This window comes from Zeus faber (assembly GCF_960531495.2).
Source record: "Zeus faber genome assembly, chromosome: 21".
Taxonomy (NCBI): Eukaryota; Metazoa; Chordata; class Actinopteri; order Zeiformes; family Zeidae; genus Zeus; species Zeus faber.
In genome coordinates this window covers 12,728,226-12,745,500 of record NC_137208.1, presented here as the reverse complement: position 1 = coordinate 12,745,500, position 17,275 = coordinate 12,728,226, and the positions used below count along the sequence as shown (strand labels likewise).

The 17,275-nt window shown below is 44.1% G+C and overlaps 1 protein-coding gene across 1 annotated transcript in view; it reads right to left on the bottom strand.

Annotated features, from left to right (window-relative positions):
• The window catches only part of cacna1c (calcium channel, voltage-dependent, L type, alpha 1C subunit), a gene marked incomplete at both ends in the record, with an annotated part of 237,654 nt that overhangs the window by 54,399 nt on the left and 165,980 nt on the right, over positions 1–17,275 (bottom strand). The window contains 3 exons of the mRNA XM_080022715.1: positions 2,851–2,941; positions 11,246–11,330; positions 11,891–11,978. Of these exons, the coding sequence (XP_079878841.1) occupies positions 2,851–2,941; positions 11,246–11,330; positions 11,891–11,978 (264 nt within the window). The remainder of the gene's footprint in view (positions 1–2,850; positions 2,942–11,245; positions 11,331–11,890; positions 11,979–17,275) is intronic.

The window sequence follows — 17,275 nt, the reverse complement described above, 5'->3', positions numbered from 1 at the left end:
TTGAACCACGTTGTAACAAACATCTCGTGCCGGAAGTTTTATCCAAATAGATCCACTTCCTGATGGAAGACACATTTCGGCAGAAGTTACGAGCGCGGTTGAGGTGTTGTTTAAACCGGTATTTCACAAGGATTTTGTTGTTTAAATTTCATCCGAATCGATTCACATACGGAGCATATATTAATGAAAAACTGAACAACTTTGACCCCAAATTTTCAGCTGTCTTGGTTAACTGACACGTCACTATTCGTAAACAAAATGAACTCGATGAGATTTACAGTGAGACGCTTTATGACATCGTCATACTATTTACTATAAATGTACAGATTCCGATTCAGAATGTCCAGTCGGGCCGTGCCCAGTGTACGGCGTAGACTCGGTCACTCTGTAGTGGTTCGATGTTACCGAACAATCGATTGATGATTCAAGATCGATTTTATTTTTTGATATAGCTTCTTACCTGGTAGATGTCAGTAGATCTGTTGGATTGATATTTAAATCAATGGTCCACATTGCTTTGCCGGATTAATGAAAAATACAATAAAATGTCTACAAAAACTGCTCACCGCGTCCAGTCGAAACCACTGAAATGTGCGACCGAGTGATGCGTTCAAGATCCAGCGAGGGGTCGGAAAAGATAGAAACCGTGCAATGGTAATCACTCACAGAAATACCACAACCTTTTTCGTATTTCATGGAAATGTAACAGTATCCAAGGAAAAAACTCAATGACTAATGACTAATGACTTGCCCGACACTGCATCAAAAGGCCACCCGTCACTGAGAGCGCAGCTCTATTTCCACAGACAGCACAGTGAGTTATAACAATGAGAAGTTCTGGTTTACAGGCTAAGATGGACGGTTGTTTTAAAGACAGGAGGGTTGCGCTGTGTAGACGGCACAGTGGTTGCTCCACGAGATGAGCAACAAGGAGACGACAGACTGGCGGGAGCCGATGTGACGTTCAACATAAACTCGGAAAATTGTGCCGCGTTTCAGAGAACCTGGAAAACTGTAATACGAGCCAAACACGACTGACTGAACTGTACCCAGAGCTGATGAGTCCAGATATATTTATTTTTATTATTATTATTATTATTATTATTATTATTATTATTATTATTACAGTAGATATAACTTTGCCCTAATGTTCTTATTCTGTACAAAATAAAAACTCACCATGATTTGTGTGCCATTTTAAATGAAGTCATTATGTTAATGTTTTGAACAAACCTCAATTGGAACTTCAATTTTTGGCAACCTCATGTTTTAGTAACACAACTTTCTTAGAGAAGGTGGACTTGAAGCTGCAACTTGGTGCGACAGAGGCCAAAATCTGTTTCTTCGTACCGTCATTCCATTACAAACTGTAGAATTGAAAGGGGCATAAGATCGTCTGTGTTGGGTGGAAGAATCCCATTCAAACCTCATCTTCAGTCAGTCCAAGATGTGTCCAAGGTCTGTTTTCTCTTTTTTTCCCTTGTTTTCATTTTCAGTTATTTTCTCATTTATTCTTTTCATTGAGGGTGCTGTTCTTTTTGGTGAATGTCCGCACAGACTGACTGTTTCCTGACCACAACTACCTACGCTGGTTGCTTGTAGCACATGCCCGAACAGTGCATTCTTGCCATCCGCGGATCCGGCCACCAACAATGGAAACAGCATATAAAGGAGCACATGCATAACTCAAATACGTACATTGAATGGCTGTTCCTTAAAAAGTGCCAGCTCATGAATGCCTAATCAAAAATGGCATTCTTTAACAATAATCAAAAATATATATAATTTAAGAATCTTAAGGATTACCACTTTAATACAGACTTCCAGTCTACTAGTACTTATGTGTCTTCTATGGAATGATCAAAGTAGCATTGCTTTAATTCAGGACGGATACAGGCCCCATTCACACCTGGCATTAAAATGTGATCTGTATCTAGATATTGTATCTAGATAATGAGATTCGATCACAGGCCTTTGCATTTACACCCTGTATCAATAATCATTCTCGTTATCTTGATTTTGCCCGCATTGTGATTGGATCTCACAATGCAAATTAGGTACATGGATTCGTCAACAAAAAGCAATATTACTCCATGGCTTTTGCTTGTTTTTTCTTTTACTGACGAAGGGGTCCTCTTCGGCAATTTTCTGCAATAGGACAAGAGCAACCAAAACTAATATTTCTTGCAGCAACGGCAGCCGCTGTGAATGTCACAACATCAAATCGCTCTCAAAACGCTTAAGGGCTAATGGTCGGTGCGAGCGGATCGTCAGTCCTTCAGCGATGCTGAGTGGATCCGGAACTTTCGCACGAGGTCAAGACACCTTCCGCTACATTTGCGAGAAATTGCGACCTGTCCTGTCATGGAGGAATACCCTTTGGCGGTCCTCGGTGTCCGGAGCTCGGTGACGAGGCTAGCGTGACGTTTTCAACCGGTGGGCGGATTTTTTTGTCACCAATGTCGACAAACCTCCAGATTTCGTCAGGCTGACCCGATAAGCATTCTGATGGCAATCTGCGTGCATTTACACCTTGTACTTAAATGCATATTGTATTTCCTTATCAGGATAAGGTCCAGATACAGATCACATTTTACAATAATGGCAGGTGTAAATGGGGCCACAGAGAGATCAGTACCAACAGAATATGAGAGTTCTAGCACGGTTGTAAATTCCGGGGTTCCTTGTTCCTACAGGAGAGATGCAGGTTAAACTACCGCTTCAGCATGGAGGAAGAGAAGTAGAGAGGGCTGGATAAGGAAAGAGGAGGTGAGGGAGGAGGAGAGGAAGGCGGGAGAAACAGGGGAAGAACGAGGGAGGGACACCTGAGGGACGAGGTACAGTACTCACGCCAGCCTGGTGCAGCAGGTCTCCCCCTCCACGTCTCCCCCCGGGACGTTGTCCGTGTTCACCGATTCGTTCTCGCTGGCCGGCATGCTCACTGAGAGAGTAGACGATGATTAAGAAAGAAAGACAGAAAGAAAGAAAGACAGAAAGAAAGACAGAAAGAAAGAAAGAAGCGATGAATGAACAACAAATCCTTCTCCATATCATTCACTTGCTTTTCTTCCAACTAGAAGGAATATCACCCTGAACTCCAAATAGCTAGGACCAAAACCCCAAAACATGTCGCAGATTGCAGATCCACTGAAAATGGAAAATATTTGATTTAGCTGCCAAAATGTTTCCTGTCAGTTATTCAGTTTGGCATGTTCCTGCCTCGCACTATGAGGACAGCCGTCTACTTTCCGTCACTGAGCAGATCAGGTGGATATTAACATTACTTTCAGCACCATTCCAACGTGTTAATGCAATTCATCATTGGAGAATTTCAAAAGCATAATTGAATAAGAAGCTCTTTAAGTTTCAACTAAATAATTTGTCACAACCCTGGGTGATTTACGATGACCAAAAAACATAAAGGCAAAAAGTAAATAAAAAAGCAGGCAGCAACTTAAGTTGATGTAAGGGAGAAGCATTAGTAAAGAGGGCTGCTCTGGAAAAACAAATGCATGAAAAGTGTAAAAGTAATATGTGTCTCCACAGATAAAAAATTAACTCCGCTCAGCAACCCCGGTCCCTTTTATCCTCTGCTTGGAAAATGCCTCTGAATCATTTTGGCTGGGACTCTTTGGGCTGAATCTTCATAACGCTGCTGTCTTAATTATCTGGGTCTGGTTCGCTTGAAGCCAACTCCTGGATTCTGTCTAACGGGCGGATCCGGTTTTGAAGAGAATCAAACAAAATTCAAAATCTTGCGGTTCTTGTGATGGAGAGCAATAGCTTGTCAGTAAATCCCGTAGGCAACACCAGGAAATTAAAAAAGGATGACATACTTTTGTGTGCTGTTTTTTTTTTTTTGTGTGTCTGTGAGAGATCGAGCGATTGAGTCTGAGAGCAGTTGATGGGAGGCGGCTGGTTAGCAGAGCGTGGAAGGATGCGAAAGTAAAAAGAACCGGAAATGGGAAGAGAGGAGCAGAGTGACGCTAAACGAGAGTCGAAAAATGACACACGGTGCAAGAAACCGCCCTCATTTCTGCTTTGGAAGGGAGAGCGAAAAAGTGGAAAACGGCCGTGGAGGAGAGGAACGACAGGGATCACTGAGTGAGGGATGGGTGGAGTGATAACGAGGGAGGGAGAGATGGCTGTGGAGAGGGTGGGCTGAAAAGAAGGATGTGGAGAGATACAGGCTCTTATTGCTGCTGTCATGTGTGTGTGTGTGTGTGTCTGCGTGTGTGTCCCTCAGGGCAGGAGATACGCTGCTTCCACCACGCTTACTGTGGGTCCTCCTGGGTAGAGAAGTTGGATACTGTGTTAAAATATGTACTATAGAAATGTAAATTGCTTCTAGTAGATAATAAACCATTATAAAATAAAGAACATTTTTTGGGGCATTAAAATTACAACATCAAATGAGACTTGTTATGAGCCATTCCTTAACTAAGTTTACCCAATAGTTTATGGCGCTGTAATGGTACCAAATGTGCCATGAAGGACATCATCATTGTTCAGACCTTACTGTGCCAAGAAAACCACTCGGTCCAAAATGGATAGATTGATTTTAGAATAAAGCCTTTCCAGCAGAAAGGGCTTTTTTATGGCAGCCTATTGATCTGTTTTAGTAGAGACTCAGAACTCTTATACTGGATTTTCTTTAAATTCTTCAGCCACTCATCTCACTGCACTACACCTCTCCTGAGAACCAAGTCCTACCCTTCTCCGTCTCTGAGAACAAAGCGGCGATTCGTTGTCATATGGTCCTTAGCGACCCGGATCTCACGCTTTTTTCGTGCTCATAGTCATGAAACTTTATCTTCTGAATCGTGTCCCGGAGCGCGACTTTCCGTCATGAAATCTAAACCAATTCATTTGAATGGGGAGATTTTTTTTGTGCTACATAAAGGCACATTTAAACCATGGGGCATTGGGAAGGAACTGATATGTACCCTAAAACCAAAACTCAGCTGACGCAAGTACTCAATAGACGACTCAATAGATACATTTTCGCCACTATAAGTGCGAAAAAGTGTGAGACCGGATTGTCCTTAGAACTTATTCCTGCAAACAGGCGATTTGAGACACTTCGCTGTGACCAGTGGCCGAGCTATCGCCGGTGCTACCGGTACAGCTGCACCGGGGCCCGGTGGCCATCAGGGCTCAGCTGTGCGTCCCCTTGCACCATTCCTCCAAATAAAAAAACTGTGTTTTCTTATTTTGGATCGAGGCCATTTTAGTTAACTCTGTTATTTTTTGAACAAAGCAAAAGAAGCGCAGTGCGTAACGGACCGTGTGTAACGGACGTGTGGGGAGGGTCCAAAAAAAATGTGCACCGGGTCCTCTCACCATCATGTTACGCCATGGGCTATGACGTACTGCCAATGTACTGTACTCTTTGGCCATGCCCCCTGGAGAGCCTCACAGAGATGAATGGAAAATGCTAATTCCCTTCCAAATAGCGTGACTTGATATTTTACTCTTGTTGCGCTTTTCCAGGCTAATGAGGTTGCCTCATTCTCAGATACAGAGAAGTGCAGGAATAAGTTCTACGGACCATATAACAACTTGGGGGATACCATTTTGGCCATTTTAATGCTGAAAATGGGTGTCATTCCCGTTCAATTATGCAACGAAAAAGTGCAGTGCAGTGGAATACAGTATATTAGACTGTCTCAAATGAACTGAGAGGACTGGACTCACCGGTAAATAAAAAAAAAAAAAAAGGAGAAAGACAAATATAACAGCTCTTGAAAAGCTCTGAGTAGCACAGCGTGCAGTGACAAAAGAAATTAGCAAATTAATCCTGATCCTTAAATAATACAAGACAAGCAAAGGGGAGGGTGGAGGCAATCACATACATGGATTCTCCACGACATGCAGTTAGACAAACAAAACAGTGCAGCTGTCATTCAAGCATGAGTCATCCCTAAAAAAAACAAAAAACTCTAGGAGATCAATCCTGTGTCTCCTCGGTAACAGGGCACAATTGTCTCGCTGAGCAGAAAACCTAGATCAAACAATCAAAATAAAGTGAAGCCCTGCAGAGCTGCACGCTGCACGCTCCTTCACCTTGTCACGTTCCACCTGCTGCCATGTTACTTAGCTAAAAGCACTGGGAGCCCGATGGTCACTCTCTCTCTCTCTCTCTCTCTCTCTCTCTCTCTCTCTCTCTCTCTATTTGGAGGGCTAAAGCCTTTTCAATTGACAACCAGCCTGGTGCACGCTTCCTCTCCTCACCAGAGCTCTGAACTAGTTTAATACCTATTGTTAGAGCAAATCGCAAAAGACCTGCTGCGGAGGGAGAGGCATGGGCAGAAAGGACGGAGAGGAGAGAAAGCAAAGAAAAGGAAATGGAGAGAAACAGAGAGAGCGAGTAAAAAAATGATGGGGATGGGCAAGAGCTGGTTGGGACAAACTTTTATCAGATGAGATGGACTTGATCCAACTTTTCTTTCGGTCAGACCGTGCTGTGAGGAAGAGGCTGTGAGGAAATACTTAATGCACTGATACTGAAAACAACTGCGGTAAATGGAACCATGAGGTGATAAAATATGATAGGTTTCGCAGCATCTGGCTTGAATATCTCCTTCAAAGAGGAACAACATTACAAATGCAAGAAACATGCATTCATCCACTACAGTATGTTGGTGTTTACATTATGCATGACCTCAAATGCTGACGTCTTGTTTTTAGTAAATGGGTACGTAATTAAACATCTACTAAATCCCATGCAATCATGTCCAGCAGTCAGGTCCGCAAGTTTTCAATATTACAAAAAGTGTCACTTCCTTGTGTTAATATTGCCGTTCATGGAGCACGTTGTGTAAAAACTGTCAACTTGAATGCTATTCCTACAGTCTTTCTTCACCAGACGTTTGTCATATTGGTTGGAAAAAACAAAACAAAAAAAAAACAACAAAAAAAAAACATTTTGTTAGCATTGCCAGCCAGCACCCGGATTCTATGAGAAACCGAATCTGGCGTGAAAGAAAATTGTATTTTATTTTTTAAATAACTTGAGTTTTAATAATTAATAATAATAATAATAATAATTAATATTAAATATTAATTTATTATTATTAATAATTAATAATACATGGATTAATAACTTGTCTTCAAAATGACAAGGGGCTGGTAAGAAAGGGTCGGGGGGCTACAGTCTTCTTCTGGTACGGAGCCCAGGGGTGCAGGTGGGTTGGAGTAGGGGAGACATCAGAGAACAACAGGAGAAGAACATGACATCACAGCGAATGAGACCCGAGGCGAAGTAATGACAGAAGACCAAACACACAAGACAAAACACCGGCCGTAATCCAAGCTCAGTTGTCTGTGATGACATCGTCCTCTCCTTGTTCTGCTCCGGTTAAAAGGCAGGTTTCGGGGTGAGTTTCTTTCCTAGGGATCCAGTGGCTGCGTCTCAGTACACCAACAAGTCCTCCCTCTCCTCATCTCCTTTGTCATCTGTCCACCTTGACCGGGTTTTGTAGCATTGGCGATCATTGGACGCACAATAAAAAGGTCGTCAAGATCAATTATTTGGAAGAACATAATGGATGCGCTGCCTTTTGTCTGGACAGGTCGTACAGTCAGGGCAAGGAAAGGAGACGAGCAGGGGAAGGAGTCTATGCTGGAACTCAGCCATTGTTCCCTTTTCGGCCTTGAAGCTCTAAGGATGCTTGCACCAATGCAGGGGGGGCGGAAGGGAGGAGCAAACTAGGGAGCGGGGGAGTCTAAAGGCAGGGGGAGGAAAGGAGAGAAGAGGAGGAGGAGGAGGAGGAGGGGGAGAAGGTCTCGATGGGGGGGGGGGGGGGGTGCAGACCAGCTTGCACGTCGAGAGTCATTGCTCGACTCGAGGTGTTTCTGGCGCGACCATGCAGACAGACGCACACGCCTTACGAAGGAACGCCGCGTTTTTCTTCACGGCGCCGCGCAGAGACTGAAAACGACGGCTCTTACCTGGGGATAGAGAGCACGGCTCAGCGACACACACACACACACACACACGCGTGCGCACACACACAGGCATGTACGTACACGTGCACGTACACACACGTGCAGGTACACACACGTGGATGTACACACACAGGCTAATGCATGTAAACATATGACCATTAAAACACATGACCTTTAAAACACATGTTAGAACACATTAGGAGGGGGTGTATGTGTTGTAAATCCAAAACACACACTCTCACACACTATTTTTACACGCTTTACACACACCTACTGCGTATATCTGTGTTTCTGCCAAAAAAAAGACATTCCTCCTGAAGAATCATGATTTATTTGGTTGAAATGCTGTCTATCTACTTGATCTATCTATCTTTCTATCAAAACCTTTTTATTCCCACTGCTATTAACACCCGTCAAATCTACTGTACTATGAATTCAACATTAAGCTTCATTTCATTAAGCTTTATCAAGGACATTTTTTTTTAATAATTGCAAAGAAACCCACGACATGGCTCAAGAGAGACAAGGAATGAACACAAGCCAGAGCATATTTCCATTCACATTAACAGCTGAATGATTCCAGTACACACTCACAGACAGTTACGGGAACAAACACAGAACACACAAACGAGAAAACCAAAGCACGGACACAAACACGTGCGCCAGTGCTCACGAGACGACAGCAACGTTTTACACTGACGACGAGAACAGCACGGACCAAGCTGCTGCGACGGACAGACGTACCGTCCTGTGAGTCAGCGGAGTGACTGAACCACGCGAGCCTACTGCTCTTCTTGCTAAGGTGCGCCGGAGACACTCCTACCGCAGGATCCCCCCGAAAACGAGATGATTGGCATGCAAGGACGAGACCACAGTGTGTGAGAACATGCGGCGCACACACACACAGACAAACAGACAAAGGACAAAAAAATGAGCAGACACACACACACACACACACACACGCGCACACACACACACACACACACACACACACACACACGCACGCACACACATACACACTGTGTCCTATCAGGAGAGAGAGAACGACGACAATATCTGTGTAATGATTTCAGTGAAACATACATAACATACATATTACAGCTACACACAAAACGAAGGTTTGTGTACGAGGGTTCATCAATATCAGAGATATAAAAAAAATAGATAGATAGACAGACAGACAGACAGACAGACAGACAGACAGATAGACTCATATCCTCTTTGTCTTTCATACTCTAAGGCTGCGTTCACACTAAAATGACCCAATCCTGATGTTTGCCCAGATGTGACACAGACCAGATATGTATTATGTGCGTCTGAAGACGGGGAAAAAAAAACAGTTTTGGGCCTCATTCATCTATGGAAATAAATCAGATATCACTGAACGCGCAACTTCTGTCGACACGCACGGATCGGACTTTGATGGTCGTTGCGGTTCAAACTTCATCAACGCGACAATTATGGCGTGTACAGGTGGCGACCGCTCGAACAAAACTTAACGCACAGCGGCTCGAAGACAAAAAGTGTGTTGCCGAGGTAACGTGCCTCATGAGGAGAGGAGTCAGTGCAGGCTACAATAAAGGGCGCGTATCTAAATAAATAATTTTGTCGTCTGGAATGGGGGCGAACGGCTTCAAACGGTCGTGGCTCCAGTGCCAACGAAAAATATCAAGTTTAAAGGCAAAGCACAATCAACAGGGTATAGAGTGCTACTTCAGGGTTGATTTTAAGTGTTTTTTTTCTACTGCCTGGTGTAAAAACAATATCACATATGGGTCGTGTGGAAAGGAGGTGTAAACAGGCGGCAAAATAATCGAATAAAGGCAAAAATCGGAACTGGGCATAAGACCTGCAGTGTAAATGCAGCCTAAACCACTATGTGTATTGGTCTTGTGAACATGTGTGTGTGTGTGTGTGTGTGTGTGTGTGTGTGTGTATATATATATATACTGTATACTGTAAACATACACATACCCATGCATGTGTGCGTGCGCAAACACACACACACACACACACACACACACACACACATACACACACACATACACACACCCACACACACACACGTATACGTACATGTGTGTGTACATGTGTGTGTATGTTAGTGTATGTGTTAGTGTGTGGCTTGCGGTGCAGGGTGCATGCATATGTGTGTCCTCAACGGGAACGAGCTGTCCCCATTCATCTCACTGTAGGTTCCATTAATCACCGGTAGTGAGAGAGGGAAAGATAGAGAGAGAGAGAGAGAGAGAGAGAGAGAGAGAGAGAGAGAAAGAGAGAGAGAGATAGATAGAGAGTACATATACAGTACGTGTTTTGTTTTACAAGTCAAGTTCTTGTTCTTACGACCAGTATTTTTACTGGTCGTTTTTTTTACACACACACACACACACACACACACACACACACACACACACACACACACACACACACACACACACACACACACACACACACACACACACACACACACACACACACACAACACACCACTTGTACAGGTGTACAGGTACAGATGGGTTTCTCCCTAAATTCATATCAGTAGTCGGCGCTCAGCCTCCCCAGAAAGCAGAGCTCCATCCTGAGAGAGGAGCGTGCACGGAGTGTGCACCGTCCTGAGAGCGCAGCTGACGCCTTTGGAGTTGTGGGAAGAGAAAGTGTGTGTGTGTGTGTGTGTGTGTGTGTGCATGGCTCTGTGTTAATGGACTGGAAGGAGGTTGCCTGTGTTTACATTTTATGCATCTGCTCGAGTGTACGGATGTGTAATATTTTCATGTGTGCCGATTCGTGTGTACATGTGGCGAGAGGCAGTTTGAGTGTGTTGAGTGTTTGAGAGGCGGGGAGTATTGTGTGTGTGTGTGTGTGTGTGTGTGTGTGTGTGTGTGCCTGATAATGTCCTGATAACACATGTTTAGCCCCCAGAGGATTTATGGGAAAATGCCATATCAGCACTCATTCAGTCACACAGTCAGAAACACAGTAAGTCAGATAGCATGCACAAATAAAACACACACAACAGACACACACAAGCAAAATATCTATTCTGTTCTTTATTATCTATCATTTTAAAAGACACACTCAAAATTAACCCGCTTTTATAACGTGCGCAAATGTGCACGTATACACTTTGTTCCTACACACACACTCCCTTAAGACCTGCCGAACCAACAGCCAGCCTAGTCTTGAACAATCCCTAGTAAGCCCCACCCCCTCCTGACCCCACGCGCACACACACACACACACACACACACACACACACACACACACACACACGCCTCTCTCAAGGGCAACTCACGGTTTCTGGGTTTGTCATCATCCAATCCCTCCTCTTCATTCTCCGGGTCTATGTCCTCAGCCTGAGTAATCCAGTCCAGATAGCCCTATACACACACACACACACACACACACACACACACACACACACACACACACACACACACACACACACACACACACACACACACACACACACATAATAAGATTGATTCCACACAATAGTGAATGATGTGCTGTAACTTCAAACAAAGCCCCGGTGTCCAAACAGACGCTTGTCTCATTACACTAAGGACTGAACCAGCAGCCGCTCAGAATACTAAGTAATCTATTAACTTGTTTCAGGATTGACAACTTTTAAGGTTTTTATTGACATTGTTATGTAAAGAGCTCTCTTTCGCTCTCTCTCTCTCGCTCTGTGGTTGATTTGTATTATTACGTAGTAATAATGTAAGTATTATGATTACTATATCATAATTACTGATATGCATTTATTTATTTATTGCTTTGTTCGTTGAATTCTCATCCAGTTATGCGTGCTTGAGCCACTGGAATCACTAGATATCATGTGTTGAATAAAGGTGTGTAACCTCAGTCTCTCTCTCACTCTCTCTCTCTCTCCCACTCACTCTCCCTCTCTCTCTCTCTCGCTCTCTCTCTAGCCCACCTTGAGGTCCTCCTCCAGCTGCTGTTTCTCTCGGAGCTTCTGGAAGTCTCCGCGCGCTTTGGCCTTCTCTCGCTCCTTGGAGAACTCTCTGGGAGGGCGGAGAGAGGGACGGGGCGGGGACGGAGAGGGGGCAGAGGACGGAGGGACGACAGGAGGGGAGAGGGCAAACAGTTCAAGGGGACGGATGAAGGGAGGGAGGGAGGGAGGGAGGGAGGGAGAGAGACAGAATCTGAAATTCTCTGCCAAAGGCGTGAGGTTTGCGTGAATTACGACAGGGGGACACGGGTAACACGGAGACAGGTTGAGATCATGAAGCGTTAAATCTCCGCTAAAAGCCCAGCAGGAAGTAGAAAAAAAAGCCCGTCCGAGATGGAAGGAACGTTCGACGCTGGAGAGAGAAGTCTACACAGGATGGAAAGATAAATTAGTGAATATTATCATTAGTGATTATGAGCAAAAACAGACGACAGTCCCATGCAGTCAAAGCGGATCGGGGCTAAAATGAAATTGACGAGTGGTTAAAAAAAACAAAAAAACAAAATGACTCGACTAACGGCGTCTTCTGCGGGCAGTGTTGTGGTGGTCAGTTTTTAACAAACCTCCAACAGAGACCAGGTGCAGCACCGTCAAACGAGGGCCGGAGCCAATAAGAAATGCCCTGTAAAGGAGTCCTCGACCCGCGGTTGCTTTGGGTTTTGGGCCTCTGATCGTTTGGACTCGGTGCTAACGGACACTGTGACCAGCCCCGGTGCCTCTTATTTTTTGAGGACGCTCACTTTTTTTCCCCAAGCGCGCTTTTACAAGCCGGACGGCGAGGAACGAAAAAACAAACAAAAAAACCCCCAATATATACAGAACATATGCAAGGGAAGGATTTAGCCAAAACAACCGAGGAGCGGGGAGCCGGGTGGGGGGGGCGGGTGATGAAACCTGGCGAAATCACTTCCAGGTGTCGAGAGGAGGAAGCTCCCCGCAGCGAGGGGTCAACTCAGGTTCAGAGTCGGTCGTGACTAAAATGACGTGAGGTTCATCCAAGGAGAAGGCATTCGGGAGAGCTGGCGAGAGAACGTCGCGGTCGGGAATCTGGCCCCTTTTTTCAGGCTGGGTTCAGCCAAGCCGGGACCGCCGCCCGGCGACCCCGCGGCGTCTGTGATTTAATGTCGGAATACACTGGGACAGGCCGGGTTCTGGGAAGCCGGCGGCAGCATGGCGTCAAATGTGTGTTTTTTTGTTTGCTTGTTTTGTACTGTGCACCGGAGGGGGTCTTTACGTTGGGTTTATACTGTAATAAAGGACACTTTTCAGTATCCATCACTTTTCACAGCCAGTCTATGTGTTGCAGCAAAGCCCAGGACAGCCGTATACTTCCTTTACTCTATGCAATCAGTTTCTGTGTGTGTGTGTGTGTGTGTGTGTGTGTGTGTGTGTGTGTGTGTGTGTGTGTGTGTGGTAGGAACCCCCTGGAGACTGATGAAACTAGAGTCCGAGTCACAGACCACACACACACACACACACACACACACACACACGCACACACAGATCAATGTGCACCAGGACAAGCAGCTATTGTCCCACTCGGCGGTGCATTAGTAAGACCAAGCAATCTTATCGATTTGTGTGTGCGTGTGTGTGTGTGTGTGTGTGTGTGTGTGTGAGAGAGAGAGAGAGAGAGAGAGAGAGGGGGAGAGATTACATGACGGAGAGAAAGGAAAAGAGAAATTGAACGGGGGCAGGAATTCTGTTAATCTTACGTATTAACTGTTTTTTTCTCTCTGTTTCCCTCCAACCTTTTCATGCTTTTTCATGTTTTTGTTTTTTTTCACATTCCACTCCCTTCACTACTCTCACTTTGTGGAAGGAACAAACTGCTTTTATCTGACTTTTTAACGTACATGCTGTACTGAAACTCTCTGCTTTCAGCTCTCTCTCTTTGTCCATCTATTGTTATTTTTCTTTTGTTCTTTCAGGTTAATCTCTTCCTTTCCTCTACCTGCACCCTTACACCTTCCTTTCCCATTGCATCATTGCTTTTCTCTCTCACTTAAAGTGTCTGTAAATCTCTGTTTCCTACTTTTATCTACCTCTCCCCCTCTCTCATTCTCTCCCGCCCTCTCTCTCAGTGCCAACTCAGTATAATGTTAGACCCAGGCAGACTAAACTAGCCCCCTTGAGCTCTCTCTCTCTTCCCCTTCCTCCTCACTCTCTCTCACTTCTCAGCGTACACCCATTAGTTACTGAGTCAATCCCAGACCCCTGACCAGCACGCACGCACACACACACACACACGGACACACACACACACACGGACACACACACACACACACACACACACACACACAGAAGCAGTTGGTAATGTATCGTTGAGTGGGACAATAGCTGTTCGTCCTGGTCCTCATGGATCTGTGTGTGTGTGTGTGTATGTGTGTGTGTGTGTGTGTGTGTGTGTGTGTGTGTGTGTGTGTGTGGGTGTGTGTGTGTGTGTGTGTGTGTGTGTATGCGGTCTGTGGCATGGAGTTTCATCAGTCCCCGGGGGGTTCCTACCACACACACACACACACACACACACACACACACACACACACACACACACACACACACACACACACACACACACTCACACACTCACACACACACACGCACAAGCAGTCGGTAAAGGTCAGGCTGTGTAGTGGCTTGGCAGTATCATTAGTCAGCAGTCAGACAGAGATTCATTCAACCCCAAAGCTGTTTGGTCCAGACTTATTTCCTACACAGCCACAGAAGTTGACAAACCATTTTTTTTCATGCATTACACGAATGTGGATATATTGATGCCAAATATTTGACGCATTTGCCACACTGGTGCTGATCGTCAACATTTTCTAAAATGATGTTACAATTAGAATTTAAAACGCATTTGTCAACACTATTCTACGGCCTGAGCTGTTTTAGCTGCATTTTCATTTTCAGCTGATGAGAATGTTCAAAAAAAATAATAATAAATATATATATATATATATATATATAAATTTTCATTTTAAAAAGTGGATAAAATTTCACCTTTTCTTTTACCTTTCACCTTATCGGGCATTTTGTTTTACTGTAGTGTGTAATGTGATGAGTGATAAAATCATGCCACCAAGGGAATTCAGCTTTTCATTTTATAAGGACTTTTTGGGAATGAAATCAAAGTAGACTATTGTAGCAAACGTGAGGTGTTATTTTCTAATTACGCTGCAAATCAGATTTTTGTTTTTTATTGAGACCTTATTCACTGTAGTGAGCTGAGTGGTTTTGTGGTTGTTTGTTGTTTTTGTTTTTACATTATTATACTGGTTCACAAGCAACACTGCGATGAAAGTAGTCTGCTTGCTCGCTCGGGGACTTCAGTGCCAACTCTCCCTTTTCCCTCCATCATCCATGCAGGAGACACCATGCTCCACGGCCCAGACGGTTCTGAGGTCCAAGCTGGTATGTACCGTAGCGTTAAGAATGTCTGCCACCTCGGTCGCATATCTGTTCAAGGCGAGAGCTGGTTGTCCCGTCTCAGTACGTACTGTCCATTGACCCCCCCCCCCCCCCCCCCCCCCCCACTTTGCATTTTGATGCGACGTGCTTTGGATTCATCAAAATTTTCACGACTGCCCTGGACAGTCAGAAGGAAAAAAAAACAAACAAACAACTACATCTCCAGGATGCCAAAGCAAAGAGCGGCTTTGCCAAGAGCGAGCGATTGGCCGAGAGAAGAGATGTTACACGCCAGACTCAGCCAAGGACAGTAAGGGGGGAGAAGGAGAGAGAGAAGGAAAAACAAGTTAGTTCATTTGTCTGCAACCTCTGAACCCCTCCCCCCCCTTACCCGCTCAACACCCCCAGAACCAAGTTTAGCACAAAGAAGGATCCGATGATGATAAGGGTGACAAAATAGACCCAGGGCCAGCTGTTCCCCACTGCGTCATTCACCTGGGTAGAGGGGGAGAGGGGGTGGAGGGGTGGGGTTGGGGAGTGGTGGAGCACAGGTATAAATAGAGCGAGATAGGGGTGGTTTAAGGGAGGGAGGTAATTAAGGAAGGAGATTGAAGGGTAAGGAGGAGGAGGGTTGGTTGCGGTGATTAAGAGGAGATGAAGAGAGGGCGAGATGGATGGAAGGAACAGAGGACAGGAGAGGAAGAGAGGCACGGCGGGGTTGGACAAAGGATACAAGATGGTGGGGGCAGGGGAAGCGTGAGAGGGGGATGGTGATGGAGAGGGGGAGGTTCGAGGGAGTGAAGGGGTTAAAACCAAATATTGAGTCAACTGGTCCATACGCTGCTGAGGGATTATGGAGCATTCATCGCATCTCTTTAAAGTCAATCTGTTCAATTTCACACTAAATGTTGAATCAGATGTACATACAGAACGGATGTGTTTACTGATTTGGGATAGGAAACACATATCGTGAGACGACAAAATGAAACACGGAGCGTGACGGACGGGGATGAATGCTCCATTGTGAAAGATGTTCTCAAAAATTTAAAACAAGTTTAGCGACGGCTATTCAACGGAAGAGTCCTGGACCTGGAGCTGCAGGGAGGGGACGTCACACCACAACAACAACAACAACACACTGCTCAATGAGACTCCAGCCTGCGGAGCCTCCAGCCCAACTTCACATTTTTTACCAGATAGTTACAAGGGGACTCTGACTTTTGTACTCTCAATCCTTACCTTTTAACTGCTTTTCTTTTAACTTTGCATTTTTCTATTATTACATTATTATTATTAATATTATTATTGTTGTTAATATTATTATTATTATTATTATTATTATTATTATTATTATTATTATTATTATTATTATTATTATTATTGTTGTTGTTGTTATTATTGTAATTATTATTATTATTATTATTATTATTATTATGACAAGTGGTTAACACGTGGTTAACATTGTTTTTATAAATTTAAAGATTCCGATGAAGTGATCCTCAAATTGGGATAGGGAATCTCTAAAAGCATTTCAACATAACAATAAACTAATAAATAAATAAACAAACAAACAAACAAACAAACAAACAAACAAATAAATAAATAAATAAATAAATAAATAACCCAAGAACACATTACACAAAAACAAGAACCAGAGTTCAACACAACCCATTGTGCCATTAAAAGGCAGTAGTTTATTGTATCAAACTCAAGCTGTTCTTTTAAAATTAAAGTTAATTGTAAATTACAATTTAAATTCAAAAAGCTGTTAAATTTGAAAAACCTGTGAAAATTTCGAGTCTTATCGGGACTTGTCATGACACTGTCATGTTCAGAGGGGTTATTCCTCCAAATAAATTGAGGTTTGCTATCATATACCACTTGTTTTTAGCATGTGATTGTCTTTAGGAGCTGAATGATGCTCAATGTGACTTTATC